This window comes from Pundamilia nyererei, unplaced genomic scaffold, assembly GCF_000239375.1.
Source record: "Pundamilia nyererei isolate P.nyererei 1_Seehausen unplaced genomic scaffold, PunNye1.0 scaffold00027, whole genome shotgun sequence".
In the NCBI taxonomy this organism is placed as follows: Eukaryota; Metazoa; Chordata; class Actinopteri; order Cichliformes; family Cichlidae; genus Pundamilia; species Pundamilia nyererei.
Genome location: NW_005187428.1, coordinates 1,959,827 through 1,976,983, shown reverse-complemented (window position 1 = coordinate 1,976,983; position 17,157 = coordinate 1,959,827). Strand labels below are relative to the sequence as shown.

Genomic DNA, 17,157 nt, shown 5'->3' with positions numbered 1-17,157 from the left:
CAGAGCAGATCACAGACATATATGATCATAAATACAGTATGTTGTGTATATAGACTCATCAGAAGTGGGGATCTCACTACACATGTATGCGTGCTCATATTCTATGTATTTACACACATGCAAAACCAAAGAGAAGTGGTCACTCTTGGCGTGTATTCATATGCAAATGCAAACTCTTGGGGCATATGCACAAATGAACCACTGACACCGCAGCACACACCTGTTTGCTCAGTCACAACACACCCAGGACACGACACCCGTAGACAGCCTCCTCCAGCGCCGCCTTTCAGCGAGCAGTCGTTTCTTTTATTGGCTGCTTTGACTCCAGATGTTCCTAACTACCTAACTAGCAGTCAATTCATTTAACTAGCAGCAATAGGGAGAGACTATTCTCTCGAAAGCACTTTGCTCCACATTCCCTATTATATTACAACTGATTGCATGAAGCGGTATCATTAAAGATAAAGACTGTAAAAAAGAAAAAGGTGAGCGCATAAATGCTGTTTTTCCCAGTAAATTCCTGTCTACTTAATTAGTCTGCGAGGCTGAGCTTCAGATTTCGCTGCCCGTCCCTCACCCACCCCTCTGCTGGCTAAAAATCCCCGCTCTGCTCTTCAATTTTGCAAAGTGCAATTTTCATTATGCTCCATGCTCCATCGCAGAACGCCAAATCAGAAGCAAAACAAAAAGGCTGGTGTTGACACATTAAATGTTTGAATTAAATCTCAGGCAGCCTTTCTGAGATGCTGACAAAGACTACTTGGCTCTGCCTGTTGCCTCTCTTCTAAAGTGGCACAGTGTGTATACCAACATACTCAGAGTGCTGTGCTGCAGTGTGATTATGAAAGAATGTGTTGTGCATAGATAAAAGGCGTCCTCTCCCCGGAGCTGTTGCACTGCTCCTGAGATGACACCGCTGTCCGTCGCCTGCTCTTGTATGCGCGCGGCGTCCATGTCTAATGCAATCCCAGCGTGACTAAAAGAAAAAATCAAGCACAGTGGAGTGAGCACAGGTGTCACTGCAGCTGATTTGGCTGCACAATGTGCTCGATGTTCACCCACAAGGTGAGAAGATTAAGCTTCTTTTAAGAGTGATACGATGAGTAGAAAGGTGAAAGGTGGTGGTAAGGGTTTGCACACGATGCATCATGCAAAGCCAGACTCTTTCTCCTAAATATACCTAAAAAGTGTTTTTTTTAAAGTGAGGACAATAATGACCGTCTATACAGAATAGACATTTACAAAAGAAAACACTTGATCCAAAGCCTTTTGGAGTTGCCTACCATGAGCTCAACATATCCTGTAAGAGATTTGGATGTGAGTGATATTCAGTGGGAAGCCTTTTGTCTCTTGATGGCCTTTAGCCGCCCCTGGCTATACAAGCAGCTCCGGCTAAAACTCCCCGCCACAGAGCTCCGTCTCTCTCTTTCTTTATGACTAACTCGTTACACCAGCATCAAAGTTTAATGACAAAATAGCCCTGCGCTCATGAAACCTCTCGCATGCCTCTCAGGGGCCGCATTGTTTAAATTAACATCATTATGAGACAGGAAGGAATAAGGCTGTCACAGATGCATGATAAAATATGCTGTGATGTACACGGTTACATCTAGCGAGCAGAGAAAAAGAAAGAAAAAATAATTAGCACAAGAACCGGAAGCATCCCCAGAGCCGAGATTACACCGGTGAGCATCGCTCTTAATTAGGGTAGATCTTTAGTTAATGCTTTATTCCGTCCCCTGCTGCAGCCTTCTTCTTTTTTCTCATCACGTCTCTCCATCTTCTGTCCCTCAGTGAACACCATTCCCCCTCTCCCATCCTCACATTGCTTTCTGAGTACAAACAGCAATTTTTGGCCACTTGGAGACCACTCAGACATGAATGCGCAGTACTACATATTGATTTATTTCTGAGAAGGACTTGACCCAGGAGGGCATGCTGTTGAGAAGTGAGAGTGAAAGGATATTAGGTCAGTGTGTGTTTGCGTGTGTGTAATGCAAGAAGAACTGCCGGGGATGCCTTCTCTTCTGAACTGCTCTGACTTTGTCTCAGTAGCTGTAGCGAGACAATGAGCTGTAATGCAAAATCAAGTTCACTCTTATTGGTCTGCCTCATATATAATGTCTCATTTTTGGTTTTAGAGCTTCTGATTGGGCCTGAGCTTATTACTGAGCGAAATCTTTTAAGAAGAAGGCAAAAATGTGACACAAGAGCACGTGAAAGAGCTGTGTGTCACATCTCTCTTACTATGAGTGGTAGCTCTGTTGTTGTGGACTTTGAGGTGCATTGCTGAGTGGTGAGTCATAGCGATTGCTTCACCTCCCCACTTCTGTTTCCGCATTGTGTCAGCTAACCTGCTCCACCTGCTGGCCAAACATTTAAATCCACAGTGCGGATACAAGGATGCGTGTGCATAAACACACAAAGCTTGAAATGCGGTGAATAAAGAGAAATATGTTGCGTGTGAATGCTGCTACATTAACATCTGCTTATTACAAAATTCTGACATTTTAAGGCACGTGTGATTTTCTTCCTTTAATCAGTGGAATCGCTCAAGAAAAAGGATTGTGTCTTAGAGTTAATCACAAAAGAGGATTTTCAGTTATATTGTGGGATTGAACAGCTACGTTTAAATCAGAGTGAACAGGATGTGATGTACAAAGAAGTCGGTGCCACTTTAATCACAAGATGGTGCTGTTGATTCGGGGGAGAAGAGACCATTTGCTCTGCAGCCAAGCGTGACTGAGTTTTTAGGCGATGACAGATGGGTTTGTCACCTGTAAGGCTCTCCATCCCTTTTCCTTCTCGTAATGTCTGCCATCTCTCTACCAGATGACCCCTGTGATCTGAAAGCCGAGAGCAGCCCCAACATGGACAACGAGATAACCGCCAAGGAGCGAGGAGTCCTGGAGGAGAACAACGAGAAAGAGGAGATGGACCAGGAGAGATCTCAGGAGGAAGAGGGGGAAGAAAAGAAACTGAAAGAGGAGGAAGGTGAAGGGGAGGAGAAGAGGAAGAAGGAGCAAGAGTCGCTGACTGAGGAGCAGGAGCTGGAGGAGCTCAGGGCGCAGGTGCTGCAGCTGCTGCTGGAGCTGGAGGAGGCCAGAGAGACCTCCAACAAACATCAGGAGAGCTTCCACGAGCTGCAAGGTGAGAACTCTAGCCTTGAATACCTCTAGGACTGTATCCCTTAACTGTAATATGTATGTTCATTATTTAATACCTTTAACTATTAATTTATTAACATTAACATTAAAGCATCTCCCATAAAAATCAATGCAAATGCACTAATCATCCATCAACATGCATTAATTCTGTAACATTTTTTCTGGCATTTATAGAATATGCTGACTGCCATGATAGTCCCCGTTCTAACATTTCTATCTGTCATGTTCAGTCACAACTGGAATCGGTAACAAAAGCTGAATAAAAAGCACGTCACATTTGAACACACGTAGGTAATAAAACACAAATAGCTGGGCCTCTTTCGCCGATTTCTCTTCATAATATAATTTTTCCTTCTTTTAATTCTGGGACAGCTTTGCAAAAAGCAATGCTACACCAAGCGCTTTGCTTAGAAATTAATCTACATTTTGCAATTAACCATCATTTTTCAAATCTGCAAATTGTTTGCCAGCGCCGCTCCTAAATCGCATTTACAAAAGCAATAACCCTGGGCTTTCATTCGTTACATTTCCAACACATGCATATTCAGTGAGTGGAAAAGAAAAATAATGGAAATAGCTAAGACCAACAAGCAAAGTTGAAAAAGAAAAAAAACACCTTTCATTTAATTGCGGCTAAATTTTCTGTGAGCTAAAAACGCTACCTAACATTTTTAACTAACCTTGTTTTTGGCCTTTCCCTTGCTGTGAAAAAACCTCCATTTGTGCTGTAAGACACATGATTATAAAATTCCTGTTACAATCTCAGCCTGAATTTTCTTCAGAGTACTTTTACATAAATGTTTGCACTATTTTTTTCCCTATTTCTACACTGATCAGTAGAAAAAACCCTCTCTTAACTTTGTACCTGAGGCATCCTTGTGAAATTTTGTTAGATACATATATAGAAGGCGAACTGTTTATATGTGGTTACAGACAGTCTGTTGCTCATAGTCATTAAGAAGAGCATAAGCTCATACCTTAGAAATGATGAGCATAATGCTCAGAGACACTAGCAGTGACTAAGGCCTTGGGTATGAGGTTACACTGAGCTCAGTGTGTGTGCGTTTATGAGTGTGTGCATTTAACAGTGTGTTATTCTTAGAGACATAGCATGGTGAGCTCAGCAGTTTGTCTGGCAGCGGGAGGAACCATTCCTCAGACAACTGTGCTCACACTGCGGGAAGTTTCTAGACGGAGTGTCCTAGACCTCAACCAGAATTCAGTATTGGTCGAGACCCTCTGGGAACAGTCAGCTGTTCGGTGCGTTGGCAGCTGATGCATGCAGATGCGGTTGTCTTGGTTTCGGGTTTCTACGCCCACACCAGTAATGATGTAGCTTGATGAATGGATTAATCTGAGGGTGTTAAAAACCAAATTTAAAATGGAAAAAGTTATGAATCATATTGATAACAATCTACTAACTGTAGCTTAAACATTATGAAAATAAAAAAGTGAGATTCTACATCCATGGAAGTGGCACTGTGAGGTGATACTGAACAGCTGATGTTCAGCAAGTAGATTGTTTATGAATTTCATGAGCTTGGTGAGAACATTCTGGGAAGCGACTGGTGAGTTTGGTGAAATGGCACAATGGCCTGTTATGGAGGGCTTCCTGTGTAGTCAGCGGTTATCTGTCTTTTTTAAGAAGTCACCCTCTGCTGAGAGAGGCCCAGTGCAGATAGATGAGACCTAAGTGACCCCAACCCTCTAAGAAGAGGCCAGCCCTTATCTTAGCTTTAGCCAGTGACTGGCTTGCTCCTCATTTCAAGCTTAAAGTTGGCTTATCACAGTCTTTTCCATTTGGTATGATAGTTTAACCGAACAAAATGTCACAATGCTAAGCTCCCTGTTTAAACACAAAACATGTTATATTGTTAAAGCTAAATTGAATCAAAGACTTCTTTCAGTCACTGAACAGCACATAAGGAAAGCGAAACAGTGAAGCAGCAGGTGATCAAAAAACAGACAGACAATGTCTCAAAATCTCCAGTGACAAATGAGAGTTATCCAGCCCCAGTGATAATCACATGGACTTCAGAGACCAGCACTATCAAGCAGGAATAAGAGTCAGTAAAGAATTTCAGGGTTTAACTGAGTTTTCTGTATTACAAGGATCATTCATAATGAAGTATATTGCCAGGCAACTTACGCTATACCTACCTACCCTATTTTCAAACTTGTACTCGTTGACCTTATATAAAATTTGCAAGCAAGCCTTACCAGGTTGAATTATGTGTTTATATTTACTCTCACACCATTTAATGCAACCGGGTTGCTGCTTAAATAGTAAGGCTAAAACTGGCTTATACAGAAAAGAAGCAGCTACTCACATTTAGGCAGCGTGTGAATTCAGACGTATTTTTAGTCAGATCTTCCCGTGCACATTTTTTCCAACTTTCCTCCCGGCTTTAAATAGATTTTATTCAGGCCGTCTCACGCTTTTCCAGTCTTGCTGACCACCAAATCACTTAAAGCGCATACACATGCTAGTACAGCACTTTTCCTATCACACACACTCACACACCTCTCCTTTGGCTGCAGCAACTGTGCATTTGGCGTGTATGATGAGTTTTCTAATTTTATAGTTTGCTCTTATTTTGTAAAATATTCCTGCGTGCTGCCAGCAGACTGGTCACCTTCTGCCAATGCCTTTTTATGTGAATAGATTGGAAAACTCAGGTTTGATAGCCACCTTTTGCGTGACTGCATAGCAGGAACCCAAACGTTGGGGTATGAAAATATACCCCGGGTCTGTTGGTCTTGCTTCATATTACAGACCGCAGGTGTTGGTGATCAGGCGCCTGGAGGGGTGCCACAGATAGACCTGAAACACTCTTCCAAGCAGCAGCCTGAAGTCAGTGGGCATAACAGGCACTTTACATGTTTAGGTTCTTATGCAGGACGCAACACAACGAAGGAGGCATTTGATCTGAAATTTGATCTGTAGGTAACTCACTGCCATTAAGTACACAAGCCACAAGAAGGCTAAGGCGTCCTCCAGCAGATGGTACAGCCCCCACAGAGACCCTGATCTTAGCAACATGGAGTCACCCTGGGATTACACAAAGAGACACAAGCAATTAAGGAATGTGGCAACTTTTCTAAACACTTGGAGCAACCCACTTGTTTCCAAAAATGTATAGAAGAAGTTGTACTAATGAAAGGCGCACCAAATACTGATTTAAAAAAAACCATTTTTTACAATTAAATTGTACTTGTGAAAGTACTTTGTGTGTGTGCATGTTTTTTTACAAGTATCTTAATTCACTCTAAGTGTTTATAATTTAGCCATCGATCCATTATCTTCCATTATCTTTATTGTGGATTGGATGGAGCCTATCCCAGCTACCATAGGGCGAGAGGCCGGGTACACCCTGGACAGATCGCCAGTTTGTCGCAGGACTAACACATAGAGACATCTCACCATTCAGCTTACATTACCCCATGGGTAATTAACCCAATTAACATAAAGGAGGTTTCTTCCTGTTAAAAGGGAGTTTTTCATCCCCACTGTCACCATGTGCTTGCTCATAGGGGGTCGTCTGATTTTTGGAGTTTTATCTCTATTATTTTAGGGCCTTGACCTTAGAATTGAAAGCACCTTGAGCCAGTTGTTGTGGTTTGGTGCCATGTAAATAAAACTGAATTGAATGGACATATGATTTGATTTAAGAATACGCTCTCGCTATCTTTCTAGCTCCTCTTGCTGCTATATAAAAGCCATCAGTGAATCTGCCTGAAGTATGTGGCAGAAAACATTTGGCATGAGACATACTGATAGGGACCAAAAATAAACAGAAATTCAAAAATAGCAGCAAACCAAAAGCTGTGAAACTGGCAGCCAAAACACTCTGTGTTATTTTTCTACTGCTATCTGTTAAGTTTAGAAGAGAATTTTCCAATGAAAAGGATCATTAGGAACTCGCATACCAGAAAGAAAAATCCTGCTAAGTAATATTGATGGTCTGCTCACGTACTGTTCATTGCTTTTAACAGAAGCAGACATACAAAGCTGCTTGTGTCATCCAGTCATGCCTCAAGGTTGAACAGCTTATCAAGTTGTCATCTTTCTTCTTTTGGCCTGCTGCACTTTTTCCCTCTTATCTCACTACCCACTCCTGACTCCCCGTCTCTCCTCTTCAGGTCTGTTGGAGGATGAGCGTCTGGCAAGTGCCCATCAGGCTGAGGCATTCACACGGCAGATCCAGAATCTGCAAGGTATCAACACAATATGCCTAAAGATCTCTAAGATAACATTTTGTGTCATTTTTTCCCCTTGGATTAAAAAAATCAAAAGTTTTACATCCCTCAGTGCTTAAGGTCTCTGCAGATTTTGATCTTTAAGCTGCTAATTTATTAGCTTGACTTCTGTTTCATGCTACCACTTATGCAGATTTTTTGTTCTCAAAGACAGAAAATCAGAAGGGAAAATTTTTTTTTTTAAGTTGCGAGGTGGAGAAAACTCTCCATTCCTGAAATGACTAAACTAATAATCCCAACCTGACCCTGAATAAAAAGCATGCCAGTTACCATCAGTTACATCAGCTCCTCTTTCAAACAGCACCCGCACAGACACACACACACACAGGCGTATGCAAGTGCACACTAACCACCTACACACACAAACACACACAGGCCCACTACTGCAAAGCCTCAGGTGAGATCATACATATACACCCATACTGACACTGCAGTCTCACCCACACATCTGCCATAAAGAAAACCTAACGTTCTCCTCCTCCTCCTCTTCCTCTTCCCCCGCTTGCCACAGCCCAGCTGCGCTCTGTGCAGGAGGAGATGTACAGCCTGGAGGAGGAGAAGGAGAGCGAGCTGGCCGAGGCCCAGGAGGAGCTGCGCACGGCTCAGGAGGAGGTGCTCCTGCTCCAGCAGGCCGCTGAGGAGGCAGCGGCGGAGAGGGAGAACGACATCGCCTCACTGCAGGAAGAGCTGTGTCGCCGGCGGGCCGAACTCCAGCGCCTAAGTGAAGAAACCCAGGAGTACGAGCTGGAGATAACCACGCTCAGGGCCGAAATCAGCATGAAGAGCCAGCGCAGGGAGGCCGAGAGGAGAGAGGGTGAGGGATGAGGAAAAGGGGGGGGGGACAGATGTCAGAGAAGAAGTGACGTTGCATCACGTGTGTCTTATTAGGTTCTTAGTTACCCAAGTCATTGTAGTCTTACAAACTTGAGAAAAGAAGGCGACTGGTCATCTTTAAGTTTGTGAATTTAACCCTACTAGGCATTAAATCCACCTTTTTTCTCCATCTTAACTCATGTGACGTAGGACCTGAGAAGTAGTAGGTCAATGACCACCTCTCACAGGAACAACCCCCAGTAGGGGTTAAATACCTGGGACTCTTACTGAAGCCTCTTGGATTAGAGGTGAAAACATCTTCACAAGCTTAAAAATAAAGTTTTCTTCTTTCTTCAAGCTTTTAAGTTTAGCACAAAAAGCCTGTGATCAGTCTTTGCACGAGGATGGTCTCGTTCCCTCACAGCATGTTAGTAAACTGCAGTCAAGAACATCTGTCATTGGCGGGTTCAGTAAATGCTACAAAATAGGATTGCTGGGAGTTGAAAAGGGAGTGACATGTGTGTGTATATTCAGAATACCAGGGACATGAGGTCACGACAGGGAGGGACCCACACTTCCAGCGCATGATGTCACCGCTGGGGTCTGGAGCTGGGTGGGACCGAGGGTGGGGGGAACATCACCCAAAATGCACAAACATTATTGGTGGAAATGGCTTTTCTGCTTCAGTTCTTGCACTTACTAAAACATTTGTAAGCCTTAAAGGAACTGCCAGTCGGATTTTGATACCAGTGAGACAGAGCTGGCATGGATGTGTCATCCTGCTGCCAATCCAGGCTAAGCTAACCAGCTGCTGGCTGTCGCTTCATCTTCAGCAGACAGATATGAGATTGTTCCAAAGCTTCTCGTGCTCTGACAAGAGAGCGGATGACTAAAATTTACGTTTTACACTGTCTGTACTATAAAGATGTGTAGGAGTATACAATGTCGTTTTAAACATCCTCATCTGTGCCCTTCTTGCTCCGACAGGTGACGTCGACCTGCTAAAGGAGGAGTGCCGTATGCTGAGGGAGGAGTGTCAGACCCTGAAGGAGGACAACAGACGGCTCTCCGAGAGGCTGCAGCTGCTGCAAAGACAGAGGACATGGTGAGAGGTCAACGACTGCTGGCTCGTCAGCTGTGCTCACTGGATCAGCTGGAGGGGATACCCTCTGGTATCACTAGCTCCCATCACAGCACCGACCACCTGTTTAAGCACTTCAGTAAAGTTGTAGCATGATATGAGGGATTACACATAAGCAATTAAGAATTAAGAATGCCTTTGAATTGTAAGGTTGTTCCATATGATGAGCATTTGCCAATATTGTCTGGCCATTTACTGGGAAATTGAAAAGAATAGTTGTTACTGTGCTATAGGGTGTAAATATTTTAACTTCAGGTTTAAATGTATGTGTAGCTGACAAGCAGGTTGACAAAACAGTGTCACCATTTGATATCAACATTTCTTCTAAGGGTTAACACATCCTCCCATCCTCCCGTTTTTACAATAAGAAATAAAAAAAATGGTAGAAGCCGGTTAATTTGGAGCCGCTTTTTGATCTCGCAGCTCTAGCGTCTACCTGTCGCTGAAAGAGGAAGACGCGGGGGAGGGCACAGAGGGAAAGGAGATGGAGACCGGCTCAGATGAGGTCATGACAGAGAGCTACATGACCATGGCCCAGTCTGAGAACTGTCGTCTGGTGGACGCCTCCATCCAGAAGAACATCTCATTCGATGGGAAGCCGATGACGCCGACGAGCTGGACCGGAGGGATCGGGGAGATCTTCTCGCTGAGAGACCAGCTGAAACAGGCTGAGGAGAAGGCCTCACAAGTTCAGAGAGAGGTACAGTGCCCTGCTTTGCTAGAAAGTGGCACAGATTTGGTACACGTTATTCTTCTGATTCTTTTGGCCTCTGTGTCCTCCAGTGTGAGGGTCTGAAGATGGAGCTGCAGGAGTTGCAGGTACTGTATGACAGCAGTCAGAGGGAGAGGGCAGAGCTGGAGGAGGAGCTGCAGCGCTGCAAGGCAGAGCTGGAGAAGCTGTCGGGGGGGACGCAGGTGAGGAACCGCAGAGCTCAAGCCCATCACGGGACAAACTATAATAAAAGTATAGCGCCGGCATCAGCAGAGCAACTGATTGAAAAGCTGCACAGCTTTCTGCGATTACTAATAATATATTTAGTAGATATTTATCATCGCTTTCTGAACTTGTTTTTAAATTATATGAATTTATTCTAAAAGCAATATTCCAGTTACACAATGAAGAAAATGTAAAGTTGTTTTTGTTGTTGTTGTTTGCAGTCACACTATCTACTAACACATAACGAACCTCACATTGCTCCTCACTGTATCCTGTGTCTGTTGAGCCCACTTTTTTATGTGTCCCATACTGCAGCGATACATGTGTTGATATGAGCTGACCTGGCCTGTCAGCCCATATCAGTATTTACTGTGTGCTTTGGGCTGGGGAACGTTCCCCCCACTGTGTCTGTGTCCTGACTGCTCAGTTAGAGCAATGCTTAAATACTGTTGTTTGACAAAAACACAAAATCTCTAATAAAACGCATTCAGGCGCCTTGGAGCTAATGCACTTTATACCACTGAAGCATATAAGCAGACTTGAGATCTTTTTAAAACAGTAAATGTAATTAAGCTGCTTTTTTTTTCTTGTTTAGACTTTTTATTTAATACCAGACTGGTTTCTCTTCCTTCTAATAAAGTTACATATGAAAAATCTAAATGAAATGAAATGAAAGTGAACACAATTCATGCCATATTCATTTAAAGCGCGACTATTCTTACATAATAAGTACTTGAAAGCATCCAGCATGGTTTGTACATTGAACTATGAGTTATAACTTCTCAGTTCAATGTATTTTTCATGACCTCTCAGCCTTCCAGGTGCCACTGAATGAAAGCATAGGTTGTGATTTCCATTGCAAAGCTCCCGAGGAATTAGAATGCACTGACGGTAGAACAGTCTGTGCTTTCACCTGCATTGCCATGCAAAGACAGGCGCTACTCTGAAAGTCGAGTATTATCAAGTTTTGAAAAGAGCGCATAAAAACTCAGTGAAAAATCTAAACAAAACCTCAGAATTTGGATCATATTCTTGCGATGGTTGAAATCATCCAGTGAAAACAGAACTGTGTTTTGTCTGCAACAGCCATGATGAGATGTCTCCACATCGTGTCAAACTGTCTACCCGTGCCTGTCTCTGATGCTGTCCTTGTTCTCTGAATGTCCATGACCTCTCAGCCTGTTTGACGACAAATTTCTTACGAGTTACGAACAATTTAACTTCAAAATGAGGATAGAGAGACTAATACACCTTCATATGCTAAGTCCATCCTGCGTGCCTTTCCTTCTTTTTCTTTTCTTTTGCTAGCATGATATCACACGCAGCCAGGAAATGCCACACAGGACTGCTCACGCATACTCACACTGAGTTGATGTTTATGTCACCGTAAAGTTATGCATTGTTTGTTTAATAGGAAATATTAAATCACTCCATCACAGTCCTTCCCCCCGTATATCACAGCCACAGGCCATTTCACACTTAGAATTGAGTGATTTGTGTAGTGTAGTGGTGGTCCATTTGTGCCGTTGTCACACATCCTTATCTGTTTGTTTTATTATTTGGCTACCTCGCTCCATCATTCATTCATCCCCTTCATTGCCATGGTCCTTGTGTTTGTTTCTGTTCCCTCCTCAGAGATTCATCCATCCGTCTGAGCACGCTGTTCTCTCCATCCCCTTCATAGGAATGATTGTAATTGTGGCTGTGGTCTGGTGCTGGTTGTCGGAGCTGGCGTCCCAGAGAGCAAGGTATGGGAGGAGCTTATATCTGTCTGAAGCGTAATGCTACTTATGGTTCTCGCAAAATATGCTATGGATTAGTTCACCTAAATTACACAAAAAGATTTCAATAATATGCTAAACGAAAGAAAAACAAGAGCACTCAGAGAGCGTAATCCCCCCCTCCCCCAGAATGCAAGGGCTATACTAAAACTTTAAGGTTTTATGATGTCTTATTACAACATGCTGACATCAGCCTGCTTTTATAACAACAACTCTGACGTTTGACCTCAGACAAGGAAGCATTACATATTAAAATTGTGCATTTTATTATCTTTACCCAGATGATTGGAGCAGAACTGGCTGAAATCTTTGGCTTTTAAGCTGTAAAAAATTTTTTAAGATATATTCTTGCGGCGTGTCATTTGCAAAACATTAAGCCGTCATTGAAAAATGAAACACGTTGTACAGCTCTCTCCATGCCCTTTCATATGATATCTTACTCATTATAGTTTCATGAAATTTCTTTCAAGGTCAGCTTTGAAATCCTGGAGTTTCAAGGTGTTTAGCTGGCTCGCTGTGAGCTGTCTGGAGATGGGAGGGTTGCACGTCTAATTTGCTGACAATACGTAATTGGGTCAATAATAAATAAGCAGGTTTTTATGTGTTAGAGTCCTGACTTCAGCTGAGAGAAGGAAGAGGAAGAGCAAGATGTGGAAATAAGGGAGGAGAAAGTGCAATGGTGGAGGAGGAAAAAGACATAATGAAAATGAGGTGATAAAAATAAACATGTACAAATGTTAAATGGTCATGTGTAAATATATATATTTGGATATTTGGGATCTTGAAGTAAAACGAACTTGCAAGGAGTACTACATAAAAAGTGATTAGGTGAAATGGCGCTGTCTGTCTTAGCCACTGTACTAAAGATGGCAGGGCTCGAAAAACTACTTAAAACTACTCTCCTTTATTCATAAATTGTGTAATATAACAACAGTCCACGGAATGATAGTGCGTGGCTAATAAACTACACAGCTGACGAATGATCTTTGGAGGTATCAAAGATGAAATTTAAAGAATACAAGCATGTCCACACCTCGTTATGTTGGGAATCAAGTGTTTTCAGTTGCATTGCAAAGCAAATCGAGCAATGCAGTCTGGCTTTACAAACATTTGTGAAAAAATGGGCCAATCTAAAGAGCGTCTACTGTTAGATATGTAAAGTTACAGAGCAGGGTCAACAACACTCTGCTGACTCAATAACTGCAGAGCTCCAAACCTCCTCTGGCATTAATGTCAGCACATAAACTGCACCAGGAGCTTCGTGGGATGGGTTTCCATGGCCGAGCAGCTCCTGTAGATGTAAAGTGTTGATAGCCTAGTGCTTTTAGTCCATACAGTCAGAAGTAAATATGTTTTTCTGTTATTTTGGTGAACTAATCCTTTATTTGTCAGGAATCTTTGTGTTTAGTTGTTATGGGAGAATATAAACTGAAGAAATTCTAAATACGGCCTTTAAAATCTGAAACACACTGAAAAACAGATAATATGAACCACTGTGGACCATTTATGAAAGGTCAACATGGGACGGGTGGGCAGTTTGGCAAAACTGAAAAACAAGAAATCTTTGAGCTTCACTGAATGAATAATGTAAAGAAAAAGCTCAACCATTTTATTGGGAAATATGATTTACCGCTTTCTTGCCAAGATTTAAATGAGAAGATTGTTACCATTTATTTGTGTCAAATGTGAAACTACAGCCAAATGATATTTAGCTTAAATTAGTATTTATTTTAAAATGTGGTTTGTAAATAGTGAGCTTTGGAGGTGTGAGTTGGTGTTTCCCTAACCAATTACCCCCTGATTTGTTTGCACTGACATTAAATCAGTAACAATCTTCTCATCTCAATCTCCTTTTTTTTTTTTCATCTCAATCTCTGAGAGAAGCAATTGCGCCCATTTCCCTAAACGTGGAACTATTCTTTCTATAAGACATCTAGTTTGTATCTATTGGTGACAGTTAACCTCTGCTGACTCCTGACACTCTTCTTTTTGTGTCTTCCCTCAGGGGAGTGAGGTAGGTTGGAGCTCCATTGTGACTATCACTGCAGCCACAGCTGTGCTTCTAGTGATGACTAGCTTATTGAGAGCCCTCGTCCGATTCTGACTGGATGGGTAACAACCGCACGGGACGAACGTCTGCTTCAGACCAGCCCTCACGTCTCCTGCCATGTCTATATCGAGTCACCCGGAATGATCTAAATGTGATAGAAGTGACAACTTTGTAGTAGAAACACCTACGGGGAAACCTTTATCTCTAACGTGACGGTACTACATGCACGCACAGGCTGAGAAAGATGCGCCCGGCATCACTCAAGGCTGAAGACGACAATGAGCTGACCTGCAGACAGTGCACACAAGGACTGTCCTTTAAATGTATGCTAGTGCTGTGTCATTCCTCTTCTGTGTCAGTGAATATGATTTTTTTTTCTCTTTTAACTATGTGACAAATTATGTTTTTCAGTATGATGTACTAAATTGGTTTTAGTTTATTTAACCATTATTTATTTATTTACTATTTAAACTGTTGTTAATAGGTGTCTCTGATCATAAGGACAAGCATTTGATTTGGAGTAATGCGCTGAAACCCCCAAAAGTGTACATAGCAGAAAGAATTGTTAACAATCAGTTACTGACCCCCCACCCACCCGCCAAAAAACAATGCAATATATGCATGAACAAAAGTTAACAAGTCTTCATGAATTAGCAGTCTATCATATCTATAATTGTGTTATTTTGCCCTTAAGTTAGATATTAGACAGCCTTCATTACAAAGTCTGCAAGCATGAGAAGGCTGATTGTGGTCAGCCCCTCTTCACATTCCCCTTAATTTATCAATGAACCAACACACCAGGAGGTTAATGCAGAGCCACTTCACTTTGAAATACCCCAACAATATGATTTCTTGTTATGTACCAACATAATAAAGCAGCGTTAGGAGCAAATCCTGGTGGGGAGAGTCTATGTAGTCATTGTTTCGTATACTTTAAGCTAATGCTAATGTCATTGTGAAGGAATTCATGTTCGTTTTCCTCTGTAAGGCTTTAAACTGGCTTTTGAGTGTTTTGTTAGTGATTTTTTTAGGCGACTGCAGATTGTTCAAGGTACACAGTGTGAGAATGTTGACCTTCAGCTTTACCTACTACATGCTTTATGGGGGGAAAAACCCCTGCAGGTCTGATTACTACCAGTTGATATCCAGATATTGACAGATTATAGCACTGATGCAGTGAAATGAGCGAGCACAGCTATTTCCGAAGGCATTACAGACGCAGTTATGGGTCCAAAATATGTAAATAAGAAAGTGTCAGAACGAGTTAGGCTAAGCATCAGTTAGGAAAAACTTATGTATCTATGGCAGGACTCTGTTTACATTTGTGATATATGTTATTTTCTTGGTGAAAAATCTTTTAGAGCTGAAAACGGCATGCTAGAAAAACATAGAAGCACAAATATATAATTTATGTTGTTTATGTGGATTCTTTGTATTTCATGTATATAGATGTGACATATAGTACTATGGGAGAGATATTTCTTAAATCCATTTGTACTAGCTTTGTAGAAAGTCTACTCTATTTTGAAAGAGCATCGTATATTTGATAGCCGAAATATATGTCATTTTAATGTTCATTATTTATGGTGATGTCATTCAGGAGGATTGATAGCATCGCTTACCATTTTCAGTACCTCCGTGTCTAGAGGTGGTGTAGCCGTTGCATGCGTTTAGATTGCAGTTGACCGTAGGTGCCAGAAAGTGCAACTCTTGTTTCTTAAAACCTGTTGAGTTTCTGAAACGTATTGGAAGTTTTTTCTGAAGCCTCAACCTTCATTAGCAATGCCTGACAAGTTTTATTTCTGCATATGCACAAGAAAACAGAAAATGTGCCGCTGGACTGCAAATGTTGTCAGTGTCTGTTGGATCAATCGTACAATAGAAATGGAATTCCCATTACTTGCATTAGTATAGAATACTGTCTGATTTGATTCATGTGTCACTCACTCTGAGTTTCCTTCATGAATACTGACTTTTATCATAGTTTCACGAGCTTCTGTAACTGCAGTGTTTCTCGGCTTACTGCTTTACATTTGGATAGCATTGTTGTTTTCAATATAGTTGTGGCTATTTTGTTACACGGAGGTCTATTTTGCACTGTACACGACTTGAGAAAATAAATATACCCGACCCACATGATGTCTGAGAGCTTTATTTTTTCCTGGGTGGTGGCCTCACTCGGCATCAGTCACAAGGTATAAAGGTCTTACGGAATCCCATTCATGAAAACATAAGTCCAGCCTGAGTAAGAGCAGTCTCCCTGGTGGCGTCACATTACATGGGTTGTATGGATATTAATAAACTTCCTTCCAACGGCGTGACATAAGCTGACAGACATGGCTTCCTTACAGATGGCACAGAGGTTACACTCATGACTCCACTGCCACAGCTCATGGTTTACTGAGTTTGAGTGCATCCAATTATCTAAAAGTAGCCTACATGTGCAGCTCTATAGAAAACTAGTGCCGGTAAAACCCTTCACTGCACGGCTGTCTTTCACTTTTGGTTCACATGAAATTACTTTTCCAAGTTTCAAAATATTTCACTTCGGATTGTGAACCAGGTTTCTATTTTGCTCTGGCTCAGAGTTAGGGCTAAAGAAGTGTCAGATCCAGCAAAATTTAATCAGCTGGCCTTTGGCCTCAGGCCTATCTGTCCTGCAAATTCACCCCAAATCCCTTATTAAATATTTAATATATTCACCTGACAGACTAACAGGGAAAAGCTAATTAAAAAAGGTAGACCGCTGACTGTGATAGCAGCCATGGGCAATCTGGTGGAGATATAATGCCAACTCAACAGAGTCCAGGTCAACAGATCTTGCTCCGTGTTACGGTTCTTGCTTGAGTTTAGTTATTCACCATTCTTTATAGTTCCTTATAAAGATGGGAGCTGGAGTTGAACAAAAATAAGACACTTTATACCAACAAATTAAAGAAATACCATTGTAGAATTTGAATATTTGCAATGTTTTTAGTGATTAAAATGTAGAATAGTGCTCTGTTTTT

General features: G+C 41.9%; 1 protein-coding gene across 8 annotated transcripts in view; it reads left to right on the top strand.

The window, feature by feature from the left end:
- Window positions 1–14,562, top strand: part of LOC102195670 (coiled-coil domain-containing protein 136-like) — a 19,367-nt gene extending 4,805 nt beyond the window's left edge. For 6 of the 8 annotated variants that reach the window (XM_013909582.1, XM_013909576.1, XM_013909577.1 and 3 more), the window contains 8 exons: window positions 2,833–3,150; window positions 7,311–7,385; window positions 7,939–8,241; window positions 9,228–9,345; window positions 9,805–10,081; window positions 10,165–10,296; window positions 11,954–12,066; window positions 14,105–14,180. In XM_013909582.1, coding sequence (XP_013765036.1) covers window positions 2,871–3,150; window positions 7,311–7,385; window positions 7,939–8,241; window positions 9,228–9,345; window positions 9,805–10,081; window positions 10,165–10,296; window positions 11,954–12,066; window positions 14,105–14,117 — 1,311 coding nt within the window. In that variant the 5' untranslated portion in view covers window positions 2,833–2,870 and the 3' untranslated portion in view covers window positions 14,118–14,180. Of the gene's footprint in view, window positions 1–2,832; window positions 3,151–7,310; window positions 7,386–7,938; window positions 8,242–9,227; window positions 9,346–9,804; window positions 10,082–10,164; window positions 10,297–11,953; window positions 12,067–14,104 lie in introns of those variants that run through there. The other 2 variants (XM_013909578.1, XM_013909583.1) reach the window with 2 other exon arrangements.
- Window positions 14,563–17,157: the final 2,595 nt, after the last annotated feature.